The sequence below is a fragment of the Oncorhynchus tshawytscha genome, unplaced genomic scaffold (genome assembly GCF_018296145.1).
Source record: "Oncorhynchus tshawytscha isolate Ot180627B unplaced genomic scaffold, Otsh_v2.0 Un_contig_388_pilon_pilon, whole genome shotgun sequence".
Classification (NCBI taxonomy): Eukaryota; Metazoa; Chordata; class Actinopteri; order Salmoniformes; family Salmonidae; genus Oncorhynchus; species Oncorhynchus tshawytscha.
In genome coordinates this window covers 614,675-640,696 of record NW_024609827.1, presented here as the reverse complement: position 1 = coordinate 640,696, position 26,022 = coordinate 614,675, and the positions used below count along the sequence as shown (strand labels likewise).

Below are 26,022 nucleotides of genomic sequence, written 5' to 3'. Positions count from 1 at the left end.
ATTTTCTCTCCTTTATAACACAATAACAAACAGGGTCAAATCTGATACAGCAGTAAATTATTTTCGCTCCTCCAATAGGAAGGGCCAGAAATTCCTCGACAGTTTTAAGCTAATCTGAGCTAATCACAGGTCTTCAAAAGTCAGTCTGTTAACACCTACTTCATCATGACACAACTATAATCAACTGTAACACTGTAATGGAAAAAAATCTAGAAATAATCCCTTTCAGTTCACTCTGCCAACCAATTCTTATTTTTGTACCAGCCAGCCAGTCAGGGGCGGGACTAGATCCCTCCGTCTCCTAGGTAACAACACTCCGTTTTAGATGGCGTCCCATCACAAAGAAGGCCCTGAGTGACACAGGATATACTTTCTAGTGAACCGTTATCTAGCAGCTCTTATTTGGGCTTCTGTGAACTCCTGGTCCCGCCCACAGGCCACAGGCCCCCGCCCACAGGCTCCAGGCCCCCGCCCACAGGCCCCAGACCACCGGCCCCAGGCCCCCGGCCCCGGGACAAAGGGGGGATATTTAAGGGACACCTTTCACCCTCATCCTTTGTCCCAGTGGAAACTCCAGTCTTGGCGTACAACTTGGTGAGTGTCTTCTTTTGCTTTGTTCATGTTCCACTACTGCCCTGTAGCACTGTTTCTCTCTTGGCCTCAGTACTGTCTATAACACTGTTTCTCTCTTGGCCTCAGTACTGTCTATAACACTGTTTCTCTCTTGGCCTCAGTACTGTCTATAACACTGTTTCTCTCTTGGCCTCAGTACAGTCTATAACACTGTTTATCTACTGGACTCACTACTGTCTATAACACTGTTTATCTAGTGGACTCAGTACTGTCTATAACACTGTTTCTCTACTGGACTCAGTACAGTCTATAACACTGTTTATCTACTGGACTCACTACTGTCTATAACACTGTTTATCTACTGGACTCACTACTGTCTATAACACTGTTTATCTACTGGACTCACTACTGTCTATAACACTGTTTATCTAGTGGACTCAGTACTGTCTATAACACTGTTTCTCTACTGGACTCAGTACTGTCTATAACACTGTTTCTCTACTGGACTCAGTACTGTCTATAACACTGTTTATCTAGTGGACTCAGTACAGTCTATAACACTGTTTATCTAGTGGACTCAGTACAGTCTATAACACTGTTTCTCTAGTGGACTACGACTACTTCAGACAGACGACAGAGAGAGGGGAGAGGAGGAGGACTACATGACTTGGTGGTGTTCGGAAGGATTCACACTTTTGTGAGCTACTCTTGGGAAGCATGGTGCCGCTGTGTTGTTGTGGCTTTGGAAAGGGAAGAAGGATGTTTGGTTTAACTGCCGGGAGCTGCTGCTGCGGTTGAAAGAGACAGTGCATCACCACATGTAGAGTTAATGCCTACAATGGATGTCTGTCTACTTCTAATTGGCTGGTGAGAGAACGATGTTTTGAGGTTGTGGAGAGAAAGAATAAAGGGTGGAGAAAAAAAGAGAGCTGAAAGGAGCTAAATGGGGAGACAGGAAGACAGTACATGTAGTTCAGCAGTCTGTAGCAGCCAGGCTTGTTGTCATTGATTGACAGGCCGTGCTGGTGGCAACACGTGTGAACAGTGATCTGGTGATCAGTGATCAGTGATCTGGTGGATTGACCAGGGGGTCAGACAGAGGAACAGATCGCCCGCTGTGGAGCGCCAGGCCTCCCGACTTCTGAACACTGGACAGGTCTACTAATGAAGGGAGGTGTCATGCCAGTTTTGGCAGACCTTTTGGGTGGCTGGCTGGCTGGCTGGCTGGCTGACCGGTTGGCTGGCTGGTTGACATGGAGGGATAAAGCGATGGAAAGATACAGAAAGAGGATAATGGCTTGAGGAATGGAGGGAGATATAATGGAAAGGTGGACTGGAGGGACAGAAATACATGCTCTGAAGAGAGCTGCCAGGCCAAGCCTGGCTGAAGAGAGGGATGGAGAGGGACAGTAAAAGGGGTAGGGAGGGATAGATAGAGGGAAGCAGGGAGGGATAGCTGGACAGTAACAGGAGTATGGAGAGATAGATTAAGAGGAGGTGGGTGGAGGATTAGAGGGACAGTAACACATGCTCTCCAGCTCCCCTACAAAGCATACAGGAGGTACTATTGTGCCGACAGTTACTTGGCCACTACTGTTAATTGTCAACAGACAAGTTACTTCAGCTGTGACATAGCTCTGTTAGAGATAGGGGAGGATTGAGGAGGATGAGGAGATGGGGGAGGAGGTAGTGTTCCGTGTGGCTGTTGTTTGGAATGACAAGGGCCATGGTTAAGAATAGAGACAGTAGTGGGGGGGGCTCTACTATGTCCCTGTTTGGCTTTACAGGGCAGCTCTGACAAAGAGGGAGAAGATTAGGTTATCAGTGGTCAGTAAGAGTACTAGGTTATTTCAATAACACTTTTGAACAGTTATTTCTAGGAACATTTGAATTTATTTGCACTATTAAAACACTGACAACATAAAAATATATAAAATATAAAAAAATATCATGGCATTAGGCATTATATTAGACAATAATGATAACATATTAATTCACCAGTCACCTCCTTGGAGGATGTCTTTAATAACGTAACTGATTCCTAAATGTAGTGTACGGTGCCTTCGGAAAGTGTTCAGACCCCTTGACTTTCTCCACATTTTGTTTTACGTTACAGTCTTATTTTAAAACTGATTCGATATATTTTTTTCTCAGCAATCTACACACACAATACACCAGAATGAAAAAGCGAAAACACATTTTTGAAAATGAACCCGATGGTCACTCTGACAGAGCTCTAGAGTTCCTCTGTGGAGATGGGAGAACCTTCCAGAAGGACAACCATCTCTGTAGCACTCCACCAATCAGACCTTTATTGTTGAGTCGCCAGACAAAAGCCACTCCTCAGTAAAAGGAATATCTGCATAGGTGTACAGAGGCCCATTATCAGCAACCATCACTCCTGTCTTCCAATGGCACATTGTGTTACCTAATACAAGTTTATCATTTTAAAAGGCGAATTGATCATTAGAAAACCCTTTTGCAATTATGTTAGCACAGCTGAAAACTGTCGTTCTGATCAAAGAAGCAATAAAACTGGCCTTCAGCACAATACCTGAGGAGAGGATGGATCATCAGCTGAGGAGGGAGGTAGACACAGACCTGCTTCTTTTCACGTATAGCTTGTGGTTCGATGTCTTGTGAGACTGCAGTGGATCACTACCCTTAAAGTGGATCACTACCCTTAAAGTGGATCACTACCCTTAAAGTGGATCACTACCCAATAGTTGTAAATGTAACTTAATGCATTGGCAGCCTCAAGTCCAGTGATAAGCTAATGTACATGGTGTTTTGTGTATATATAAAAAATGTGTGTTAATGTGCTCAGACAGAGCTCTTACCACCGTGTCTCTCCTTCTAACAGAAGGCCATCTGAAACAAGACCAATCATGTGTGACGACGAGGAGACTACCGCCCTCGTGTGTGACAACGGCTCTGGCCTGGTCAAGGCTGGGTTCGCCGGTGATGATGCTCCCCGCGCTGTGTTCCCATCCATCGTTGGACGTCCCCGTCACCAGGTATGCCACTTAAGAGGAAAAAACGGATAGCCGTTGGCCGTTACTAACTGACTTGTTTGTTTACTTATGTCATGACGTTAAAGATAATAGGCTATATACAGATAATGTAGTTTAGTTTACGTTTGTAGCGTTGAGTTGGCAATGAGACTCACGTCAGCCATGTGTAAAAGTTTGCGTAAAATTAAATTCCTGTGTCGTGCGTATGGCGAACTCTCCTGACCCGTGTTTGATCTCTATACAGGGCGTGATGGTGGGTATGGGACAGAAAGACAGCTATGTGGGAGACGAGGCTCAGAGCAAGAGAGGTATCCTGACTCTGAAGTACCCCATCGAGCACGGCATCATCACCAACTGGGACGACATGGAGAAGGTGGGACCCAGAGACACTACTAGAGATATTAGACACTTGTCTGAATGATTTTGTAAGATGATAAAAGCAGAACTTAATGTCTCAAGATACACATATACTTAGAGACAAGATGCTAATGACACTTGGGAAACTATCCAATATGATGCATATAGCCTTATGAAACGTAACACATCCTTCATTAATATGTCATGGTTACATTATGCAAAACAACGTGACTTCAACGGCACAGCTAAATCTTTCTCTATCTCACACTGCGTTCTGTTCTCGTAGAACTTCTCTGACCATCTCTGTCCTCCTTCTTCCATCAGATCTGGCACCACACCTTCTACAACGAGCTGCGCGTGGCCCCTGAGGAGCACCCCACCCTGCTGACTGAGGCCCCCCTCAACCCCAAGGCCAACAGGGAGAAGATGACCCAGATCATGTTTGAGACCTTCAACGTCCCCGCCATGTATGTGGCCATCCAGGCCGTGTTGTCCCTCTACGCCTCCGGTCGTACCACCGGTGAGAAACAGGACTTCGGCTATCACATTGCATACCACAATACCATATACACAATAGATACCATACCACAATACCATATACACAATAGATACCATACCACAATACCATATACACAATAGATACCATACCACAATACCATATACACAATAGATACCATACCACAATACCATATACACAATAGATACCATACCACAATACCATATACACAATAGATACCACACCACAATACCATATACACAATAGATACCACATTACCATATACACAGTAGATACCACATTACCATATACACAGTAGATACCACATTACCATATACACAGTAGATACCACATTACCATATACACAGTAGATACCACATTACCATATACACAGTAGATACCACATTACCATATACACAGTAGATACCACATTACCATATACACAGTAGATACCATACCACAATACCATATACACAATAGATACCATACCACAATACCATATACACAATAGATACCATACCACAATACCATATACACAATAGATACCATACCACAATACCATATACACAATAAATACCATACCACAATACCATATACACAGTAGATACCATACCACAATACCATATACACAATAGATACCATACCACAATACCATATACACAATAGATACCATACCACAATACCATATACACAATAGATACCATACCACAATACCATATACACAATAGATATACCACAATACCACAATACCATATACACAATAGATACCATACCACAATACCATATACACAATAGATACCGTACACAATACCATATACACAATAGATACCATACCACAATACCATATACACAATAGATATACACAATAGATACCATACCACAATACCATATACACAATAGATACCATACCACAATACCATATACACAATAGATACCATACCACAATACCATATACACAATAGATACCATACCACAATACCATATACACAATAGATACCATACCACAATACCATATACACAATAGATACCATACCACAATACCATATACACAATAGATACCACATTACCATATACACAATAGATACCATACCACAATAGATACCATACCACAATACCATATACACAATAGATAACATACCACAATAAATACCATACCACAATACCATATACACAATAGATAACATACCACAATAAATACCATACCACAATACCATATACACAATAGATACAATACCATATACACAATAGATACCATACCACAATACCATATACACAATAGATACCATACCACAATACCATATACACAATAGATACCATACCACATACATAAACAATTGGTATAATGCTACAGACACAATATTTTCTACTCCTATGACGACATGGTTTGACATTAATAAGTGCTGTTGACATTACTCACATAATATCCTTTAGTCCAGGTCTGGGCAACTCCAGTCCTCAGGTGTCTAATTGGTGTCCCACTCCCCCCTCCCTCCCTAAAAAGCACAGCTGATTTAAACTAATTACATTCTAAACTGAAGATCATGATTAGTTAATTATTGGTGTCAGGTGTGTTAGCTGGGATTGGGGCAAAACTGTGAAACCAATCAGACCCCCAATAGACTGGAGTTGCCCAGGCCTGATATAGACACTTTAAGGGTAGTGATCCACTGCAGTCTCACAAGACATCCAACCACAAGCTATACGTGAAAAGAAGCATGTCTGGGTCCACCTCCCTCCTCAGCTGATGATCCATCCTCTCCTCAGGTATTGTGCTGGACTCTGGTGATGGTGTGACTCACAATGTCCCCATCTATGAGGGTTATGCTCTGCCCCATGCCATCATGCGTCTGGATCTGGCCGGTCGAGACCTCACTGACTACCTGATGAAGATCCTGACTGAGCGTGGCTACTCCTTTGTGACCACCGGTAAGATGGCCACCAAGAACCAAGATTTCTATAGACAGGATTAGTTTCACATTATACAGAGACAAGTTGAGAGAACATGATCTTGGTAAGATAGGCTTATACTATCTATGATATGTTATTTAGTATACTAGGATTCAACCAACATCAAGATAAGCCTATCTATGATGTGTTATTTATTATAAACTGGGTGGTTCGTGCACTGAATGCTGATTGGCTGACAGCCATGGTATTTCAGACCGTATACCATGGGTATGACAAAACATTTATTTTAACAGCTCTTAATTATGTTGGTAACTAGTTTATAATAACAATACGGCACCTCAGGGGTTTGTGATATATGGCCAATGCACCACAACTAAGGGCTGTATCCAGGCACTCCGCGTTGCGTCGCGAGTAAGAACAGCCCTTAGCCGTGGTATACAGTGCCTTGCAAAAGTATTCATCCCGCTTGCCGTTTTTCCTATTTTGTTGCATTACAACCTGTAATTTAAATTGATTTCATGTAATGGACATACACAAAATAGTCCAAATTAAAAATTTGTTTAAAAAAATTAAATATGGAAAAGTGGTGCATATGTATTCACCCCCTTTGCTATGAAGCCCCTAAATAAGATCTGGTGCAATCAATTACCTTCAGAAGTCTTTGAGGCTCTATGTAGCGTCTAAAGTCGGGCTTGATTCAACAACACTCTGAATCTCCCCACTACAGCCGAGCGTGAGATCGTGCGTGACATCAAGGAGAAGCTGTGCTACGTGGCCCTGGACTTTGAGAATGAGATGGCCACCGCTGCCTCCTCCTCCTCTCTGGAGAAGAGCTATGAGCTGCCTGACGGTCAGGTCATCACCATCGGCAACGAGCGTTTCCGTTGCCCAGAGACCCTCTTCCAGCCTTCCTTCATTGGTACGTATCTCTCTCTCTCAATTCAATTTCAATGTACTTTAAGGGGCTTTATTGGCATGGGAAACATGTTTACATTGCCAAAGTAAGTGTAATAGATCAAACAAAAGTGAAATAAACAATAAGAAATTAACAGTAAACAGTAAATTACACATACAAAAGTTCCAAAATAAAAGACATTTCAAATGTCATATTATGTGTATATATACAGTGTTGTAATGATGTGTAAATAGTTCAAGTACAAAAGGGAAAATAAATAAACATAAATATAGGTTGTATTTACAATGCTGTTTGTTCGTCACTGGTTGCCCTTTTCTTGTGGCAACAGGTCACAAATCTTGCTGCTGTGATTGCACACTGTGGGAGTTTTTCCAAATTTGGATTTGTTTTCAAATTCTCTCTCTCTCTGGTTCCTCTACAGTAGACCATGTTCACCTTAACATGTATCTCTCCACACACTTACTTCACATTTGACTCTGTTGCCATACATCATGTGTCAAACTCATTCCACGGAGGGAAGTGTCTGCAGGGTTTCAATCCTCCCTTTGTATTTGATTGATGAATTAATGTCTAATTAGTAAGGAACAGGAAAGACCAAAAACTTGCAGACACTAGGCCCTCCCTGCCATACATGTCACAACACTGTCCTCTAGTGTCCAATGGACATTGCCATTCTGTTACTGTTAGATTCCACACACAGGAATTTAATGTAAGCGTAATTTATCTATTCCTTACATGTCTAACTCATGTAGGTCACCTACATCCTGTCTGTGGAGGTGTCGTTGCTCACCAAGTGTCTCTTCTCATCTCACCTGCTAAGGTATGGAGTCCGCTGGTATCCATGAGACCGCCTACAACAGCATCATGAAGTGTGACATTGACATCCGTAAGGACCTGTATGCCAACAACGTCCTGTCAGGAGGCACCACCATGTACCCTGGTATTGCTGACCGTATGCAGAAGGAAATCACCGCTCTGGCCCCCAGCACAATGAAGATCAAGGTGGGGCAACATTTCTGTTCCACACAGGAGGAACTAATGTCCACCAGGGTTGGAGTCAATTCCATTTAAATTCTCTCCTATGCTTTTCACTTAGGAAAATGTGGATTTGATATTGGAATTTGGTGTACTTTCTGAATTTAAATGGAATTGACCCCAACCCTGATGTTTACACTAGTGTACTACTGAATGAAACCATGTCTTGGGCGTGTATTCTATGTGGTATGGTAGTATGGACATTGGAACATTGACTATTTCCAACAGTGTCAGAGCTGTGGATATGCTGTAGGTTTACAGGAGTTGCCCCACTATCCTCCATGTTCAGCCAACTATCCTTTACTTTAAATAACAAACCACGTTTGCCTAATACTGTACACACACAACGCTGGTTCCAATCAGCAACACTGTCTGTCCACTGTGCTAGAGTACATAAGAGTTCTTAACCAACCCTCTCCATACACTTCACTACAATAACATGCTAAATTGCATTTTGACTAGAATGGCTAACTCTGTATATCCACAGCTTTGATTTAAATCAGCAACACTTGTGCACTGAGCAGCAAAGGACCTTAGCCTCTGAGATCTTAACCAACCCTCCACATCTCTCCTCTCCTCTCCACCTCCTCTAGATCATCGCTCCCCCCGAGCGTAAGTACTCTGTGTGGATCGGCGGCTCCATCCTGGCCTCTCTCTCCACCTTCCAGCAGATGTGGATCAGTAAGCAGGAGTACGACGAGGCCGGTCCTTCCATCGTCCACAGGAAGTGCTTCTAAAACATCCCATCTACCCACACCTCCTCCATACACATTCACCCTCCTTCTGTTGTCTGCCTTTGTACCGTTTACTGTATATACATGTTCTGTTGTAATAAAATAGTTGCTTGTAACAATAAGCATTAAGTTACTTTGTTGTTGGATGTCTGTTCGGTTTGAGGGAACACAGTCAGAATATGTAAAATAGTGTCTAATCTTCATTATAATTTGACTATCTGGGCCCTGACACGGAACCCAAACCATCGCGCATAAATGTATTTATTTATTTTGCCCCCCCCCACACCCCAAAAGCGATCACGACACGCAGGTTAAAATATCAAAACAAACTCTGAACCAATGACATTAATTTGGGGACAGGTCGAAAAGCATTAAACATTATGTATGGCAATTTAGCTAGTTAGCTTGCACTTATAATTATAATTTTTTTTTTTTTAAACCTTTATTTAACTAGGCAAGTCAGTTAAGAACAAATTCTTATTTTCAATCACGGCCTAGGAACAGTGGGTTAACTGCCTGTTCAGGGGCAGAACGACAGATTTGTACCTTGTCAGCTCGGGGGGTTTGAACTTGTAAATTTCCGGTTAGCTAACGTTAACTTGTCCTATTTAGCTAGCTTGCTGTTGCTAGCTAATTTGTCTTGGGATATAAACATTGAGTTATTTTACCTGAAATGCACAAGGTCCTCTACTCTCTACAATTAATCCACACATAAAACGGCCAACTGAATCATTTCTAGTCATCTCTCCTCCCAGGCTTTTTCATCTTTGAACTTATGGTGATAGCATCTAAACTTTCATTGTATTACCATGACAATCGGCAACAAAGTTCGTCTTTCAATCACCCACGTGGGTATAACCAATGAGGAGATGGCACGTGGGTCCCTGCTTCTATAAACCAATGAGGAGATGACTTTCAGCGCGTTCTGCATCATAAATAGGAATGAGTTCTATTTTAGCCCTTGGCATCGAGGACACTCGTTGGCGCTCGCGAGCAGTGTGGGTGTAATAATTGAATAACATGGATTTCTACATTTATCTTGCGACGCTCACGCATGCGACGTGTCCGGTCTGGTCAGCATGTGAGGCTGCGTTTACACAGGCCCCCCTACTCAGACTACGCCCCCCCCCCCATTGGTCTTTTGACCAATCAGATCAGCACTTTTGCCAACAATTGGGCTGCCTTTGTAAACACAGCCTAAGTAATATGAACTGTTGTAAATAATCAACCACACGAGGAATCATAAGCATTGCTACCGAAACAAGATGACAGTAACAGTGTGCCCATGGATTTCAACGATTCCAACCCTAGAAAAGAAACCCACCATGACCCATTCCTGAAAGTTAGGCCACAACCTTCTGCATCCCAGAACATCCTTGCCCTTTCATCAATCCTCTGACAAGCAGTACCCTTCATTTAGCCAGTTTACCTCATCTGAAATAATAGTCGGGGGCCGGTTTCCCAAAAAAACATCTTAAGGATAAATTGGTTCTAAGATTAACTTCGCCTTAAAATGTTTCTGGGAAAATAGGTTGACTCCCAGGTTGACTTGTATTTGACGGAACTACATTTTTGAATATGATACTACAACGCCACCCTCAGTCGGATGAATGTATTACATCTGCCAGAGGCGCTTAATTGAATGGTGTGTTTTCAAAGTGCCACAGGTGATTCTGATGGCAATAATTAAATAGCAAGAACAACTAGCGACTTTTCAGAATCGGCAGCAATCGTGTTAAAATAGTATGCCTGGCAGTTACTGGTCAATGACATTTAGGAAGATTGCTTCGTTTCCACCTGCAAAAAAAGTTACAGAAATGTTAAGATTTCAGATAGAGCCAAACCACTTCACTATGCCTATGTTTTGCAACGTCTTCGTGTGGTTCATGGGATAAAAGCTGAAAAACTGTCAGAAGAAAGCGAGAGGAGTTACTGGTGAAACACGGGAGTTTAGAGTGCGGCTGGAGAGTTTGCCACAGTGCTAACGTAAACTCATACATCGCCTTGGTCCGTACAATTGCCCTTATTTTAGCGCCCCAAAAGCGTAATACTTCCAGATCAACTGTAATGTCAATACCATTGTAAAGCACAATTTCTCCCCTTTCCAACAGAATCTATTACGTGAACTAAACGCTGCCCGTTTCTGCATAATTCAAGCAGGCAATGAGCCCCGTCGGTTCTTTTTAAAAAAGGCGGGTGGGGAAGCGAAACTAATGCGCGATAGTGATAAGGAGAGATTTTGTGTGGGAAAATTGCTTTTTTTCACTCGATCTGTCCAACTTATCACCTTATCGCCTCTAAAATGTAAATAAAACACTATAAAGAGTGTATATAAGGTGTCATTACATACCTACTTGAAGGTTTGTGTCGAATTTGAATCGGGTTTTTAGGGCGGTGCTAAAGTGATGTTAGATGTAAACAGCGGCTTTGAGAATGATGATCGCATGCAGTGATGACGCAAAAAATGACTAGGTATCCCCCCTTACCCCCGTCACTGTCCATTTCTTGTTTTAAAAGGATGAGAGAAGTGCTACACCTGGTGGAGAGAGATTATAAGACAGAAATAGTAGCTTTATGTGTGCTTTCCGTTATGACATGACACGTCTAGATGTAACGGAGGGTCCGTTTTTTCAACTTTTCTCCAATACTATAGAGCCATTACCAAGTCGATCAACGCTTGAATAGAAACCTAGTTCACACTACGATTTTGAAGTCAACACAGTCGCTACAGTTCCATTAGTTTTCTTTGTAGCCTCGTTTGAATGTCGTGGTTACGCACATTTGTACGGAATGGGGTGAGTTTACGTTACATAGCTGAGTATGGGCTGCTACCCTGGTAAGAACACACAGGTTACAATTTAAGTAACTATTTCAATAGACCTCCAATATATGTTTTTTTTTTTTTAAGTAAGTGACAAATGATACATATCCCTTTCAATGTGGATTCTTGTGAACAACTGCAACATGCTGGTACTGATGGCCTGTTCAGAAAAATCAGGCTCTGTTGTTCGTCTGAGGATCGCAAGTGGTGTGAGTTAACCATAGGTTCTCTGGTGTTAAATGCATGGGTCATGGTAGCCCAAGATGTGCTCTTACAGAGTCCGTTACTCCTTAAGGTCCAAGGACCTCATGTTATTTTCAGAGGTAGACTGGCTCTGGCAGCCTTAAACAGCCAAATATTCCATCTAAATGGGACTCGTTTCTCAATTGCGATACAATTCTAGAAATAAAGCCCTTTACTTTCATATCACATTAAAAAATAAAAGTGTATAATAATGTCTATTTGACATGTTTTTTTTTTTTTTCACTGGCTATCCCAGTTGCAGGAAACAATATTTTTCAGTGACACCATGTTTCCGGGCAGCCTTCTTCCATTATACCCAGGTGTGGGGAGCATGCTAGATAGCAAATTAACACAGGCGGTCCCTCTTCCCTTAAACGTGCTGTGTAACATGGCGATATGGCCGTGTGGAAACAGTAACCCTACGAAGTGGTATTTATTTCACACTTAAATGAAAGAGAAGGTCCTTATGATTCCACAACCGTACGGAAAGCAATAATTGGTGATGTTTAAACCGAGCGTCAGGGCTCCAAGTCAAATTTCAAATGACATTTTATTGGTCACATACACATTTAGCAGATGTTATTGCGGGTGTAGAGAAATTCTCTTAACAAAACGCTCCCATACAGAAGACTCATTCATTCAATGACTCTTGTGTAATGGAACTGAGTCATGGTGGTTGATCCACGGACCAACTCAAGCCTGTGTTGTCTGCTACATCTATTTCACAGGCTAAGCTGGACCACTGGGAAGCCTGCCTATCCACAGCTCTCCCTTGTGATGTGGCCAGCCTACTGAAGCTGTTCTGTCTGGAGCTTCCATAACCCCCCCCTCACACCCCCTCCTAGACATCCACTCTGCCCTGCTAAAGGCCCAGTTACTGCTCACTGTGGAGTAGAGGACCTCGGGCCGCCCAGCTGCTGTCCTGCCTACTGCCTGACAAGAACTGTGCCTTCCTCACACTTTTTCCATTTCCTCTCAAAGGTCTCCCGCAGGTAATGTGTGCCAATGGCAGTGCCTGTGCCATTAAGGTCCTGACCTCTTTGAAGAGGCTGTAGTATACTTACATACTGGGAGCTAAGTTACCATTCTATTTTGGAACTGATGTTCTGTGCTGTGAAATATATTTAAATGCATTTCCCAGATTGAGATGCGTATAAATTTAGCAGATGCTTTGATCCAAAATGTCTTGCTGTACTGTACAGTTCCTGCAAAGGTCATGTAATTGTTTCCTCTCTGCCTTTCTTTCCTTTTCTCAGGTGTGCTGAGAACAGATGACTAGTAACCTGGCTGTGGTCTATGCCCCGAGCCACAGCCTGCTTCCCCAGGTCAGGCTCCAGTACCTCATCCCTGTTGAGCCAGGTCAGGATCCAGTCCCTCATCCCTGTTGGCCAGGTCAGGCTCCAGTCCCTCATCCCTGTTGGCCAGGTCAGGCTCTCCAGTCCCTCATCCCTGTTGGCCAGGTCAGGCTCCAGTCCCTCATCCCTGTTGGCCAGGTCAGGCTCAATCCAGTCCCTCATCCCTGTTGGCCAGGTCAGGCTCCAGTCCCTCATCCCTGTTGGCCAGGTCAGGCTCCAGTCCCTCATCCCTGTTGGCCAGGTCAGGCTCCACCCCAGTGATGACAGAGCTGCAGAGTACAGGGCAAAAATGGATTATTTTATGCTATTCTCTTTCCTACAAAGCAAAGGAAAACAGAGCAAGGTTGGGTCCTGCCCCACTTATGATAGTTGGAACCGTGAACTCTTAACTGTTTTGACTCCCTTTCTTTACTTCCCTCAGAATGGATTCGGGGAAACGTTGGGTGTTTTTCAGCCAAAAGGCTGAGTGACGTGTCCGCCTGTCTCCTGGTCTGGGGAAAGCTGTACCGAACCCCCCTGGAAGAGCAGGAAGCTGTACCGAACCCCCTGGAAGAGCAGGAAGCTGTACCGAACCCCTGGAAGAGCAGGAAGCTGTACCGAACCCCCTGGAAGAGCAGGAAGCTGTACCGAACCCCTGGAAGAGCAGGAAGCTGTACCGAACCCCTGGAAGAGCAGAAAGCTGTACCTAACCCCCAGGAAGAGCAGGAAGCTGTACCTAACCCCCTGGAAGAGCAGGAAGCTGTACCGAACCCCCTGGAAGAGCAGGAAGCTGTACCTAACCCCCTGGAAGAGCAGGAAGCAGTACCGAACCCCCTGGAAGAGCAGGAAGCTGTACCGAACCCCCTGGAAGAGCAGGAAGCTGTACCGAACCCCCTGGAAGAGCAGGAAGCTGTACCTAACACCCCTGGAAGAGCAGGAAGCTGTGCCGAACCCCCTGGAAGAGCAGGAAGCTGTACCGAACCCCCTGGAAGAGCAGGAAGCTGTACCGAACCCCCTGGAAGAGCAGGAAGCTGTACCTAACCCCCTGGAAGAGCAGGAAGCTGTACCGAACCCCCTGGAAGAGCAGGAAGCTGTACCGAACCCCCTGGAAGAGCAGGAAGCTGTACCGAACCCCCTGGAAGAGCAGGAAGCTGTACCTAACCCCCTGGAAGAGCAGGAAGCTGTACCGAACCCCTGGAAGAGCAGAAAGCTGTACCAAACCCCCTGGAAGAGCAGGAAGCTGTACCGAACCCCCTGGAAGAGCAGGAAGCTGTACCGAACCCCCTGGAAGAGCAGAAAGCTGTACCGATCCCCCCTGGAAGAGCAGGAGACATACCGCTCTGGATAGAGTTCTATTCATCACATGTAATGGTCCATATGTCAGTTGTCATGGTTTTTATGATTTTTGCATTGAAGATAAAAATGGGGGGTTTATCAATGTCATATTTTATTATAAAGACATTCTGTTATATCTTTGGAGCCTTTTTGACTGCATATTTAATTTATTTTCCCTTTACATATTCCCTTTAGCCCACCTGTCCAATATGTCTGTAAAACTAAATGTTTTAATAAATAGGCCTTTTAAAATTATTTTTCTTTGGAATCAAATTTATGAAAATTGACGACTATTTTAGCCACAGGTTAGGCTATTGCATGTTTGTCTACTAATTTATAAAGAACACGAACACGCCACCCTGATGCAATAAATTATCGACATCGTTTGAAGACATCCACGGAGAAGCCAGGGATTGTTTTTGTTCCTGACAAGAGCAAGTAAGATAATGATCCGTGGAGCAAGGACTGCATCCTCCGTTAGCATCACAAGCTCTTTCTCACCGCATCCAGGATACACCGTAAGGAAAACGATACATCGTGAAGTCAGATAAATATCGTGTAGGCCTTTTCGATATGTGTAACAGTAGCCAATGAGATTGAACATATTGCATCTGTTGAATTTCGTTTATTGGTATATCCTGAATGTGTATGACTGTTGCGGCCTCTGTAGCATATTTGCCCGATGGCGCACCTTTTTGTTTTCACAGAAAAGATGCAAACGCACTTATGCCTTAATTCCAGATATAGGTTGATTTTGATTTATATGGCTAATTAGGATTACGCGTGCAACATTTTTACAATGTATTGGGCTATAGTACATGTATTTATGTTCTAGACATGATTTACAAATAAAACACTTAGCGTACCTGCGTAATAATGGATTTATTAGGATGGTTCTAGGTTAAGCCAATGTCTACATTAATTTTGTTATCCGCAGTATTTGGACATAAAGCGATTCCTATGGCCGAATGGTGTGTGATATTATTATCTTACAGGGGGAAGGAACAACACCAGTGTCTATTTGCACCTGCCTTCTGTTAGTCAACTGTTTACATATGGGTTAATGATGGTTTCTGTCAGGTGGACATCCTTCTGAAATATAATTAGAATGACGTTTTCAGTTGCATTTTCTACTAAATACATGATTGATAAGCAACGTTATATATATATATGTTTTATCTCCCTATTGCAGACAGAGATGGGTTCGACGGTCAGGTTGAGTAGCACCGTGTTGCTGGGCGTTCTGGTGTGCATGGCGGGGCTGGCATCCGCCCGGAGCCCCCGCACGGCAGACCAAGTATCTGAGGCCGATATTCAACGCCTCCTACACGGCGCCATGGAGCAGCTTGGCATCGCTCGGCACAGGATCGAGTACCCCGCTCACCAGGCCACCAACATCGTGGGTCCCCAGAGTATCCAAGGTGGGGTCCATAATCGGAGTTAAAGGAGTTGTCTGTTTTAGTCATAGTGCTGTAGTAGTTGGCTTGACCTGAAGTATATTTCAAGCTTGTTAATCTTCAATAATTTTTTGTTGTCAATGAAGCAAAAAGTACAGTAACTGTATTGTATTTGACAACTTGTTTAGTAATCAAACACTATACCTATAAAACAGTATGAGTGTAAGACCACAAGCCTAGTCTGTGTGTATCTGGGGTGTGTCATGATTTGGCACATGGGTTATAAGAAATATACTCCACTCTATTGCAGGCAATTTTCCATTGTGAAATTAAATGACATCTGTTTTGAAATGTTCCCTACCAGTAATTACACCACAGAGCTGTCTTGTGTCCAGTTCATAGCCTTGGATAAATCACTCAGCGACATCCCATATGTTCAAAAGTAGTGCACTTCATAGGGAATATGGTTATGGGCCCTGGTCAAAAGTAGTGCACTTCATAGAGAATAGGGTTATGGGCCCTGGTCAAAAGTAGTGCACTTCATAGGGAATAAGGTTATGGGCCCTGGTCAAAAGTGTGCACTTCATAGGGAATCCCTGGTCAAAAGTAGTGCACTTCATAGGGAATAGGGTTATGGGCCCTGGTCAAAAGTAGTGCACTTCATAGGGAATAGGGTTATGGGCCCTGGTCAAAAGTAGTGCACTTCATAGGGAATAGGGTTCCATTTTGTACATGGCCATAATGGAGTTTAATAACAGGTCTACATCGATGTGGACCGGCAAGTAAGCTATTTTATATTGTACCAAAGCTCCTGCCAAATGTTTGAGAGTATTGAGGGGATATATTCTGTGGGAGAGAGGGCATGCATCTCGGAGTGAGGAAAATGTTTTGCCAATGGTTATAGTTCCCAGTGCCATTGTGAAGATCACATTTACATTTCAGCCCTTGGGTTTCTGTACTTGGGATTGTGTTTGGAGATGGGACATGTACAGTGATTTTGCAAAGTATTCAGACTCCTTTGACTTTCTCCACATTTTGCAACTTTACAGCCTTATTCTAAAATGGATTAAATATTGTTTTTCCCTCATCAGTCTACACACTACCCCATAATGACAAAGTGAAAACAGGCTTTTCGATTTTTTTTTTTTTACAAATGTATTCAAGCCCTTTGCTATGAGACTTGAAATTGAGCTCAGCTGCATCCTGTTTCCATTGATCAGCCTTGATGTTTATACAACTTGATTGGAGTCCACCTGTTGTAAATTCGATTGGACAAGAAATGGGCTCCCGAGTGGCGCAGCGGTCTAAGGCGCTACAGTCACTACAGACACCCGGGTTAGATTCCAGGCTGTATCACAACCGGCCGTGATTGGGAGTCCTATAGGGCAGCGCACAATTGGCCAAACGTCATCCATGATTGGCCGGTGTAGGCCGTCATTGTAAATGAGAATTTGTTCTTAACTAGTTAATCTAGTTTAATAACAGTTACATAAAATTAAGAAAGTGAAGGCACACACCGTAGAGCTCCGAGACAGGGTACTTAAAGAATGCACTGTACACAAATAACATATCTAGACTTAAGTATTGTATTCTGATATAGATTTCAATTTTACTTGCGCTAATCAAATTGTTAAAGCAGCAGTCTTGGATCTTAATAAGCACAACACATTTATAACATATCATATGAATTGGTTGACGTCGTACACAATTGGATGAAATGCTACACAAAAAAAACTGGGGATCTGTTTTGGCTCGTGAGCACCACTTTCAAAACTACTGGCTGAAATTCAACAAGTTCTGGAGCATCACTATAAAATGTAAGAATGGTAGTAAACATGCCCTGTCTGTCCCTGTCATGACTAAAAAAATATATTCTTGTCATGTTCTGTTTCCTCCACTAGGTGGAGCCCATGAGGGGCTGCAGCACCTGGGTCCCTATGGAAACATCCCCAACATCGTAGCCGAGCTGACAGGGGACAACATCCCCAAATACTTCAGTGAGGACCATGGCTACCCCAACCCTTCCAACCCATGTCCACTAGGAAAGACGGGTAAACAAATAGCCATATTTCTGTTTGACAAGGATTTCTCCTTTAGGCTTGGTGCCTAACTTTCAGTACCGTTACAGTCTTGCAAGACCACAAAACAGACATCAAGTTAGCTAAAGCAGGAACAGGCTTGCACTCAGCGAGGCTTTATCCTTTGTTTATGTGTGGTTGGTTCTCTGTCACTGTATCAAATGTTTTGTCACATGCGCCGAATACAACAGATGTAGACCTTACAAAAAAATGCTTACTTACAAGCCCTTAACCAACAATGCAGTTTTAAGAAAATACCGTCCCCAATTTTTTTTAAACGACATCGTCTGGTATTGAGGTCCTGGATGGCAGGAAACTTGGCCCTGGTGATGTACTGGGCTGTACGCACTAACCTTGCTGTCGGAGGCTGAGCAGTTGCCATACCAGGCAGGGATGCAACCATGCTCTTGATGTTGGTTCTACAGCTGCTTCTGAGGACCAATGCCAAATCTTTTCAGTCTCCTGATGGAATAGGTTTTGTTGTGCACTCTTCACGACTGTCTTGGTGTGTTTGGACCATGTTAGTTTGTTGCTGTTGGGGAGGCAGTTAGCCTAGTAACCGAAAGGTTGCAAGATCAAATCCCCGAGTTGACAAGGTAAAAATCTGTCGTTCTGCCCCTGAACAAGGCAGCTAACCCACTGTTCCTACGCCATCATTGAAAATAAGAATTTGTTCTTAACTGACTTGCCTAGTTAGATAAAGGTTTTAAAAAAATGTGTGGACCCCAAGGAACTTCAAGTTCTCAACAACAGCCTTGTCAATGAGAATGGGGGCGTGCTCGGTCCTTTTTCTGTAGTCCACAATCATCTCCTTTGTCTTGATCACATTGAGGGAGAGGTGCAAGGACAACAACCACACGGTAAGGTCTCTGACCTCCCTATAGGCTGTCTCATCGTTGTCGGGGCTCAGGCCTACCACTGTTGTCATCAGCAAACTTAATGATGGTGTTGGAGTCGTGCCTGACCGGGCAGTCATGAGTGAACAGGGAGTACAGGAGGGGACTGAGCACACACCCCTGAGGGGCCCCTATTTTGAGGATCAGCGTGGTGGATGTGTTACCTACCCTTACCTCCTGGGGGTATTCTGTCAGGAAGTCTAGGATCCAGTTGCGAAGGGAGGTGTTTAGTCCGTGGGTCCTTAGCTTAGTGATGAGCTTTGAGGGCACTTTGGTGTTGAACACTGAGCTGTAGTCAATGAACAGCATTCTCACATAGGTGTTCCTTTTGCCCAGGTGGGAAAGGGCAGTGTGGGGTGCAATAGAGGTTGCATCATCTGTGTATGTTGGTGCGGTATGCAAATTGGAGTGGGTCTAGGGTTTCTGGGATAATGGTGTTGATGCATTTCATGGCTACAGATGTGAGTGCTATGTGTTGGTAGGCAGGTTACCTTTGCTTCCTTGGGCACAGGGACTATGGTGGTCTATTTGAAATATGCAGATATTACAGACTCAGTCAGGGACAGGTTGAAAATGTCAGTGGAGACGTTTGCCAGTTGGTCAGTGCATGCTCGGAGTACACGTCCTAGTAATGCGTCTGGCCCTGCAGCCTTGTGAATGTTGACCTGTTTAAAGGTCTTACTCACATCGGCTGCAGAGAGCGTGATCAGTCATCCGGAACAGCTGATGCTCTCAAGCATTACTTGCCTCGACGCGAGCATATACAGTTGAAGTTGGAAGTTTACATACACTTTAGCCAAATGGATTTAAACTCAGTTTTTCACAATTCCTGACATTTAATCCCAGTAAAAGTTCCCTGTCTTAGGTCAGTTAGGATCACCACTTTATTTTAAGAATGTGAAATGTCAGAATAATTGTAGAGAATTATTTATTTCAGCTTTTATTTCTTTCATCACATTCCCAGTGGGACAGAAGTTTACATACACTCAATTAGTATTTGGTAGCATTGCCTTTAAATTGTTTAACTTGGGTCAAATGTTTCAGGTAGTCTTCCACAAGCTTCCCACAATAAGTTGGGTGAATTTTGGCCCATTCCTCCTGACAGAGCTGGTGTAACTGAGTCAGGTTCGTAGGCCTCCATGCTCTCACACGCCTTTTCAGTTCTGCCCACAGATTTTCTATGGGATTGATGCCAGGGTTTTGTGATGGCCACTCCAATACCTTGACTTTGTTGACCTTAAGCCATTTTGCCACAACTTTGGAAGTACGCTTGGGGTCATTGTCCATTTGGAAGACCCACGCTTAAACTTCCTGACTGTCTTGAGATGTTACTTCAATATAGCCACATAATTGACCTTCCTCATGAAGCTATCTATTATGTGAAGTGCACCAGTCCCTCCTGCAGCAAAGCACACCCACATGATGCTGCCACCCCTGTGCTTCACAGTTGGGATGGTGTTCTTCAGCTTGCAAGCCTCCCCTTTTTCCTCCAAACATAGCGATAGTCATTATGGCCAAACGGCTCTATTTTTGTTTCATCAGACCAGAGGACATTTCTCCAAAAAGTACAATCTTTGTCCCCATGTGCAGTTGCAAACCGTAGTCTGGCTTTTTTATGGTGGTTTTGGAGCAGTGGCTTCTTCTTTGCTGAGTGGCCTTTCATGTTATGTCGATATAGAACTTGTTTTACTGTGGATATAGATACTTTTGTACCTGTTTCCTCCAGCATCTTCACAAGGTCCTTTGCTGTTGTTCTGGGATTGATTTGCACTTTTCGCACCAAAATATGCTCATCTCTAGGAGACAGAACGCGTCTCCTTCCTGAGTCGTATGACGGCTGCGTAGTCCCATGGTGTTTATAATTGCGTACTATTGTTTGTACAGATGAACGTGGTACTTTCATGTGTTTGGAAATTGCTCCTAAGGATGAACCAGACTTGTGGAGGTCTACAATTTTGTTTTTGAGGTCTTGGCTGATTTCCTTTGACCCCCCCCCCACCTCCTGAGTTTGAAGGTAGGCCTTGAAATACAGCCACAGGTACACCTCCAATTGACTCAAATGATGTCAATTAGCCTATCAGAAGGTTCTAGAGCAATGACTTCCTTTTCTGGAATTTTCCAAGCTGTTTAAAGGCGCAGTCAACTTAGTGTAAAACTTCTGACCCACTGGGATTGTGAAATAACCTGTCTGTAAACAGTTGTTGGAAAAATGACTTGTCATGCACAAAGTAGATGTCCTAACAGACTTGCCAAAACTATAGTTTGTTAAAAAGAAATCTGGAGTGGTTGAAAAACAAGTTTTAATGACTCTAACCTAAGTGTATGTAAACTTCAGACTTCAACTAAGTTATTTAGCTTGTGTCACTGGGCAGCTCTCGGCTGTGCTTCCCTTTGTGGTCTGTAATAGTTTGCAAGTCCTGTCACATCGGAGGCGTTGTAGTACGATTCGGTCTTAGTCCTATATTAACACTTTGCCTGTTTGATGGTTCGTTGGAGGGCGTAGTAGGATTTCTTATAAGCTTCTGGGTTAGAGCCCCGCTCCTTGAAAGCGGCAGCTCTACTCTTTTGCTCAGTGCGAATGTTGCCTGTAATCTATGGCTTCTGGTTGGGGTATGTACGTACAGTCACTGTGGGGACGAAGTCCTCGATGCACTTATTGATAAAGCCAGTGACTGATGTGGTGTATTCCTCAATGCCATCGGAAGAATCCCGGAACATATTCCAGTATGTGCTAGCAAAGCAGTCCTGTAGTTTAGCATCTGCTTCATCTGACAACTCGTGCTTCCTGCTTTACTTTTTGTTTGTAAGCAGGAATCAGATTTACCAAATGGAGAGACAAATTGTACACGTCTCTGTGTGGAGTAAAGGTGATCTATAATTGTTTTTGCCCTCTGGTTGGACATTTAACATGCTAATAGAAATGAAGTAAATCTGATTTAAGTTTCCCTGCATTAAAGTCCCCGGCCACTAAGAGCTCCGCCTCTGGATGAGCTTTTTCTTGTTTGCGTACGGCGGTATACAGCTCATTGAGTGCGATTTTAGTGCTAGCTGTATGTTCTTAATGTCGTCATTCAGCCACGACTCTGTGAAACATAAGATATTACAGTTAATATATGTGCTTTTCAGCTTGTCCCATTTATTTTCAAGCGATTGAAAGTTAGCTAGCGGGACGGAAGCCAAGGGTATTTTATATCTGAGGAATCCTCCTAGTACTTGTCCCTGACTCATTATAGCTGCAGATCAGTGGCGGTCAGTGCCGTTTGTGATGGAGGACATTTATTCATTTTTTTCGTATCAGCATGGCCTTATTTCTATTACAGCATGTTGGATGACTGTCATTCATATTCCATTAACCCAGTTCAATGTAACATCGATAGGTTTAGGTTACTACATAAAACTCACATTTCCCCTATACCAATCATGAGGTTGCTACAACCTGGCCTTCAAATTAAAGTCTAGAACATAGGTGTGCGCAGGTCGAGAGAAATCTGAGATGACAATGACACATGGACATACAGTGAAACATTCAATACCGCCTTGCACACTCTTGTCTGCGTCTAGCTTAACTAGGGTGTAATCATTATTCCAACAGTGGCAAACGGGAGTTTCTATTGGACAAATTTGGAGTATTTTTATCCGTGTTTCATTTGCTTCTGTTTTAGAAACGTTTTTCAACATTTGGTGGAATGAATACACCCCTGATCACGCATAAACAGTCACTTTCATAGCAGCCACATTGTATTCATTCTAGCCTCTACGCACTCTCCTCCTCTCACTTTTCCCTTTTGTTTGTGGACTTCAATGAACACATCAGCTGTATGTGACCAGGTGGAAAAAACCTTTCCAAGCCAAACCATGTCATAACCACTTGTCACACTCTGACCATGATTTGCGTTGTTTGTTTCTATATTTTGTTTGGTCAGGGTGTGATATGAGTGGGCATTCTATGTTGTATGTCTAGTTTGTCTTTTTCTATGTGTTTTGGCCTGATATGGTTCTCAATCAGTGGCAGGTGTTTGTCGTTGTCTCTGATTGAGAACCATATTTAGGTAGCCGGTTTTGGATTGTGGTTGGTGGGTTATTGTCAACATGTTATGTTGCATGTTAGCACAGTGTTTCTATAGCAGTCACGTTCGTCTTGTTAGTTAGTTTGTTTTGTTGAGTGTACTTTGTGTTTTTTCGTCAATCATTAAAGTATGCATTCACACCACCCTGCGCTTTGGTCTCCTCACTACGACGATCGTGACACCACTATACACAGCCTATGTTGTCTCCATATTAGCTAAAGTAACGTCTTTGTCAACATAGCTAATAGAATTAACGCGTTAGTAAACCCGCTACAATCTTGCAGTAACATTAGTGTATAGTCAGTAAGCAGTACACCGGCGGGCCCCGGGGCAATAAATTAATAAAACCAAAAGCTTACCTTGACTTGGAGTTCCAGTGTTGTTGGATAGTCATAGCCAGCTAACTAACATAGCATCCCTCGGTTTGAGCCGGGTGTTTGAGTAACTAAACTAGCCAGATGCATTTGTTAGCTAATTAAGTGAGAGAGAGAAATTGACTTGCTTCGCCTTCATGTAAAAAAATGTTTTTGTTCAAAACTGTTCAACTATTGTCTTTCTCTTTGAGTCAGCTACTCACATTTTATGCACTGCAGTTCTAGTTAGCTGTAGCTTATGCTTTCAGTACTAGATTCATTCTCTGATCCTTTGATTGGGTGGACATGTCAGTTCATGCTGCAAGAGCTCTGATAGGTTGGAAGATGTCCTCCAGAAGTTATAATTACAGTGCAAGTCTATGGAAGGGGGTGAGAACCATGAGCCTCCTAGGTTGTGTAATGAAGTCAATGTAGCCAGAGAAGGACGGCAACTAGCTGTCCTCCGGACACACCATGGTGTTACCCTATAGAGGTGCTGTTGAGGCTACTATAGACCTTCATTGTAAAAGTGTTTCTATCAATTATTTGGTGAGGTGAATATATATATTATGTATATATATATTATATATAAAAAATGATGACTTTATCCATGTTTTACAATTAAATAAATAATTGAAATTCACAGAGGAGGATGGTCCTCCTCTGAAGAGCCTACACTGCTGCAGAATATTCTAGGGTTTGCCTTGTCTATGTCCCTTTCTCATTTGGGAAAAAAAATCCATTCTCCTCCGTAGCACCAGAAACCGATGAGTTGTCGAGGCGATGTCAGTTTTGTTGGTGTCCTCCCCTCTAACCACGTTCCATCAGGATAGTCGTGCGTGTCCTTCACGGAGGAGTTTTGATATCTGCCACACCACCTTTGACTCAGCTGTTTTAAAGAAAATCAGGCACAAGTTTAAAAGGAATAAGTAGCATGTTTTTATCTATAAAATGTCTTGAACAACTAACTTCATTTGTTTTTTACTTTAGACAGTTATTTTTTTGGATCCTACCCCTGTAAAAGCAATTTGCCTGACGACGTGAGTGGAGGAGTCCATTTTTGTCCACATTCCGTCTCCTCGCCGCCTCTCCTCGTTGACCTTTTAAAAAAAAAAAAAAAAAACTTTTTTTTTTTTTTTTTAAGCGAGAGCGGATGCAGGAGTTGCACAGATCCAATGTTGAAAAATCTTGACCATGTCCTCTCTTTGCTTGTTACTGTAGCTGCAGATGGTTGTCTGGAGAATGTCCCAGACACAGCAGAGTTCAGCAGAGAGTTCCAGAACCATCAGCACTTGTTCGACCCGGAACATGACTACCCTGCTCTGGCCAAGTGGGTGAGTGACTAGGGCAACTTGGTAAAATTGCCTTCAGAGTGTACAGGCAACTTCACCCTCCTCCACTAGGCTCGAGTGGTTACAACAAAGCTGTGCCCCCTGTACCATTGAATAAGTCCATCTCCTTACCCTCTTTTAGGAAATGTTTTTCCGCTTGTATTAACTGACACCACACCCCATCTGTGGACACTAGACAAGTCAACCACGGAAGGGTCTCTGTTCCCTGAAAAGGCTCAATTTATGTGTTTATGATTACAGAAAATAAAATCATGTGCTGTAAAACAATAGAAACATTCTTTGTCACTAACTTACTTTGTCATTTCAGAACAAGGAACTGTTGTACCAAAAACTGAAGGGAGGACCCAAAAGAAGACAAAGGGTTATAACTGCTTTTCCTCAGCTTTTTGTTGTCATTGTTTGTTTAAGCTTTTGTATAAATTATATCTGTGAAACCACATCAACCCCATTGAGTTGTTATGCCCTGAAGGGGATAATGCCCTTTTAAACTCACATTTCTGGATTAAGTTGCATGTTGACCGACCAATGTCAATTTTGAATCCAGACGACATTCTTTCATTTCTCCGTCGATGATCACAAACGCCTCTGGAACACCTATAGCTTTTAGCTATTTAGCGACACCTTTTTCAAGAAAGTCATAAGATTTGATTTTAAATCCCAGCACCAACAACAACGCAATGTCATATTTGCTCCCTTTTCATTCCAGAGTGTCAATAACCCCTATCTGATGGGTCAGAAGCTGGACAACGTTGTAGCCAAGAAGTCTGTTCCCCACTACCCAGAAGAGGAGGACTATAGAACATCCACCTGAACCCCACCCCGCGTTGTTCTAACGTTACTAACCCCACCATGTCACATCACTAAAACTAAAGTATATTCCAAATGACATCACAAATGTATTGGGAGTGTTCTCTAAATATTACTTTAATCACCATTACATTTAGTTGAACTACGTAGCCTACTAACAACGTTACATGCAGTAATAGTGGTATATTGATATGTACAACTTGTGTAAAAAAAAAAAAACATTTAAAAAAAGGTTATTGTACTCTGCTATTTTCAGTTCTCAATCAATCATTGATCTATCAAAAGTATTGATACTCAGTTTATTTG

At 43.0% G+C, this 26,022-nt stretch overlaps 2 protein-coding genes across 4 annotated transcripts; both read left to right on the top strand.

The window, feature by feature from the left end:
- Positions 1–484: 484 nt before the first annotated feature.
- Positions 485–9,166, top strand: LOC112235643 (actin, alpha cardiac muscle). The gene is made up of 8 exons (XM_024404121.2): positions 485–594; positions 3,437–3,590; positions 3,832–3,960; positions 4,269–4,464; positions 6,205–6,366; positions 7,076–7,267; positions 8,085–8,266; positions 8,893–9,166. Exons 2-8 carry the CDS (start codon positions 3,462–3,464, stop codon positions 9,034–9,036), a joined length of 1,134 nt encoding a protein of 377 aa, XP_024259889.1. The 5' UTR covers positions 485–594; positions 3,437–3,461; the 3' UTR covers positions 9,037–9,166.
- Positions 9,167–15,095: 5,929 nt separating this feature from the next.
- Positions 15,096–25,968, top strand: LOC112235644 (neuroendocrine protein 7B2). Of its 3 annotated transcripts, none has more exons than XM_024404123.2 (6): positions 15,096–15,284; positions 15,959–16,187; positions 18,065–18,214; positions 24,779–24,891; positions 25,217–25,270; positions 25,616–25,968. In XM_024404123.2, the coding sequence occupies exons 1-6, from the start codon at positions 15,213–15,215 to the stop codon at positions 25,718–25,720; spliced, it is 723 nt and encodes a 240-aa protein (XP_024259891.1). In that variant the 5' UTR covers positions 15,096–15,212; the 3' UTR covers positions 25,721–25,968. The 3 variants fall into 3 exon arrangements, with proteins under 3 accessions (XP_024259891.1, XP_042175109.1, XP_024259892.1); XM_042319175.1 differs by having other exon boundaries at positions 15,186–15,204; XM_024404124.2 differs by having other exon boundaries at positions 15,257–15,324.
- Positions 25,969–26,022: the final 54 nt, after the last annotated feature.

Excerpts from the sequence above, each read along its gene's own strand:
- LOC112235643 (XM_024404121.2), top strand. The coding sequence starts at position 3,462 with ATGTGTGACGACGAGGAGACTACCGCCCTCGTGTGTGACAACGGCTCT. Across the intron at positions 3,961-4,268 it reads ACTGGGACGACATGGAGAAG|ATCTGGCACCACACCTTCTA; the intron begins GTGGGACCCAGA and ends TTCTTCCATCAG. Across the intron at positions 7,268-8,084 it reads CTTCCAGCCTTCCTTCATTG|GTATGGAGTCCGCTGGTATC; the intron begins GTACGTATCTCT and ends TCACCTGCTAAG.
- LOC112235644 (XM_024404123.2), top strand. The coding sequence starts at position 15,213 with ATGATCCGTGGAGCAAGGACTGCATCCTCCGTTAGCATCACAAGCTCT. Across the intron at positions 15,285-15,958 it reads CACCGCATCCAGGATACACC|ACAGAGATGGGTTCGACGGT; the intron begins GTAAGGAAAACG and ends TCCCTATTGCAG. Across the intron at positions 18,215-24,778 it reads ATGTCCACTAGGAAAGACGG|CTGCAGATGGTTGTCTGGAG; the intron begins GTAAACAAATAG and ends TTGTTACTGTAG.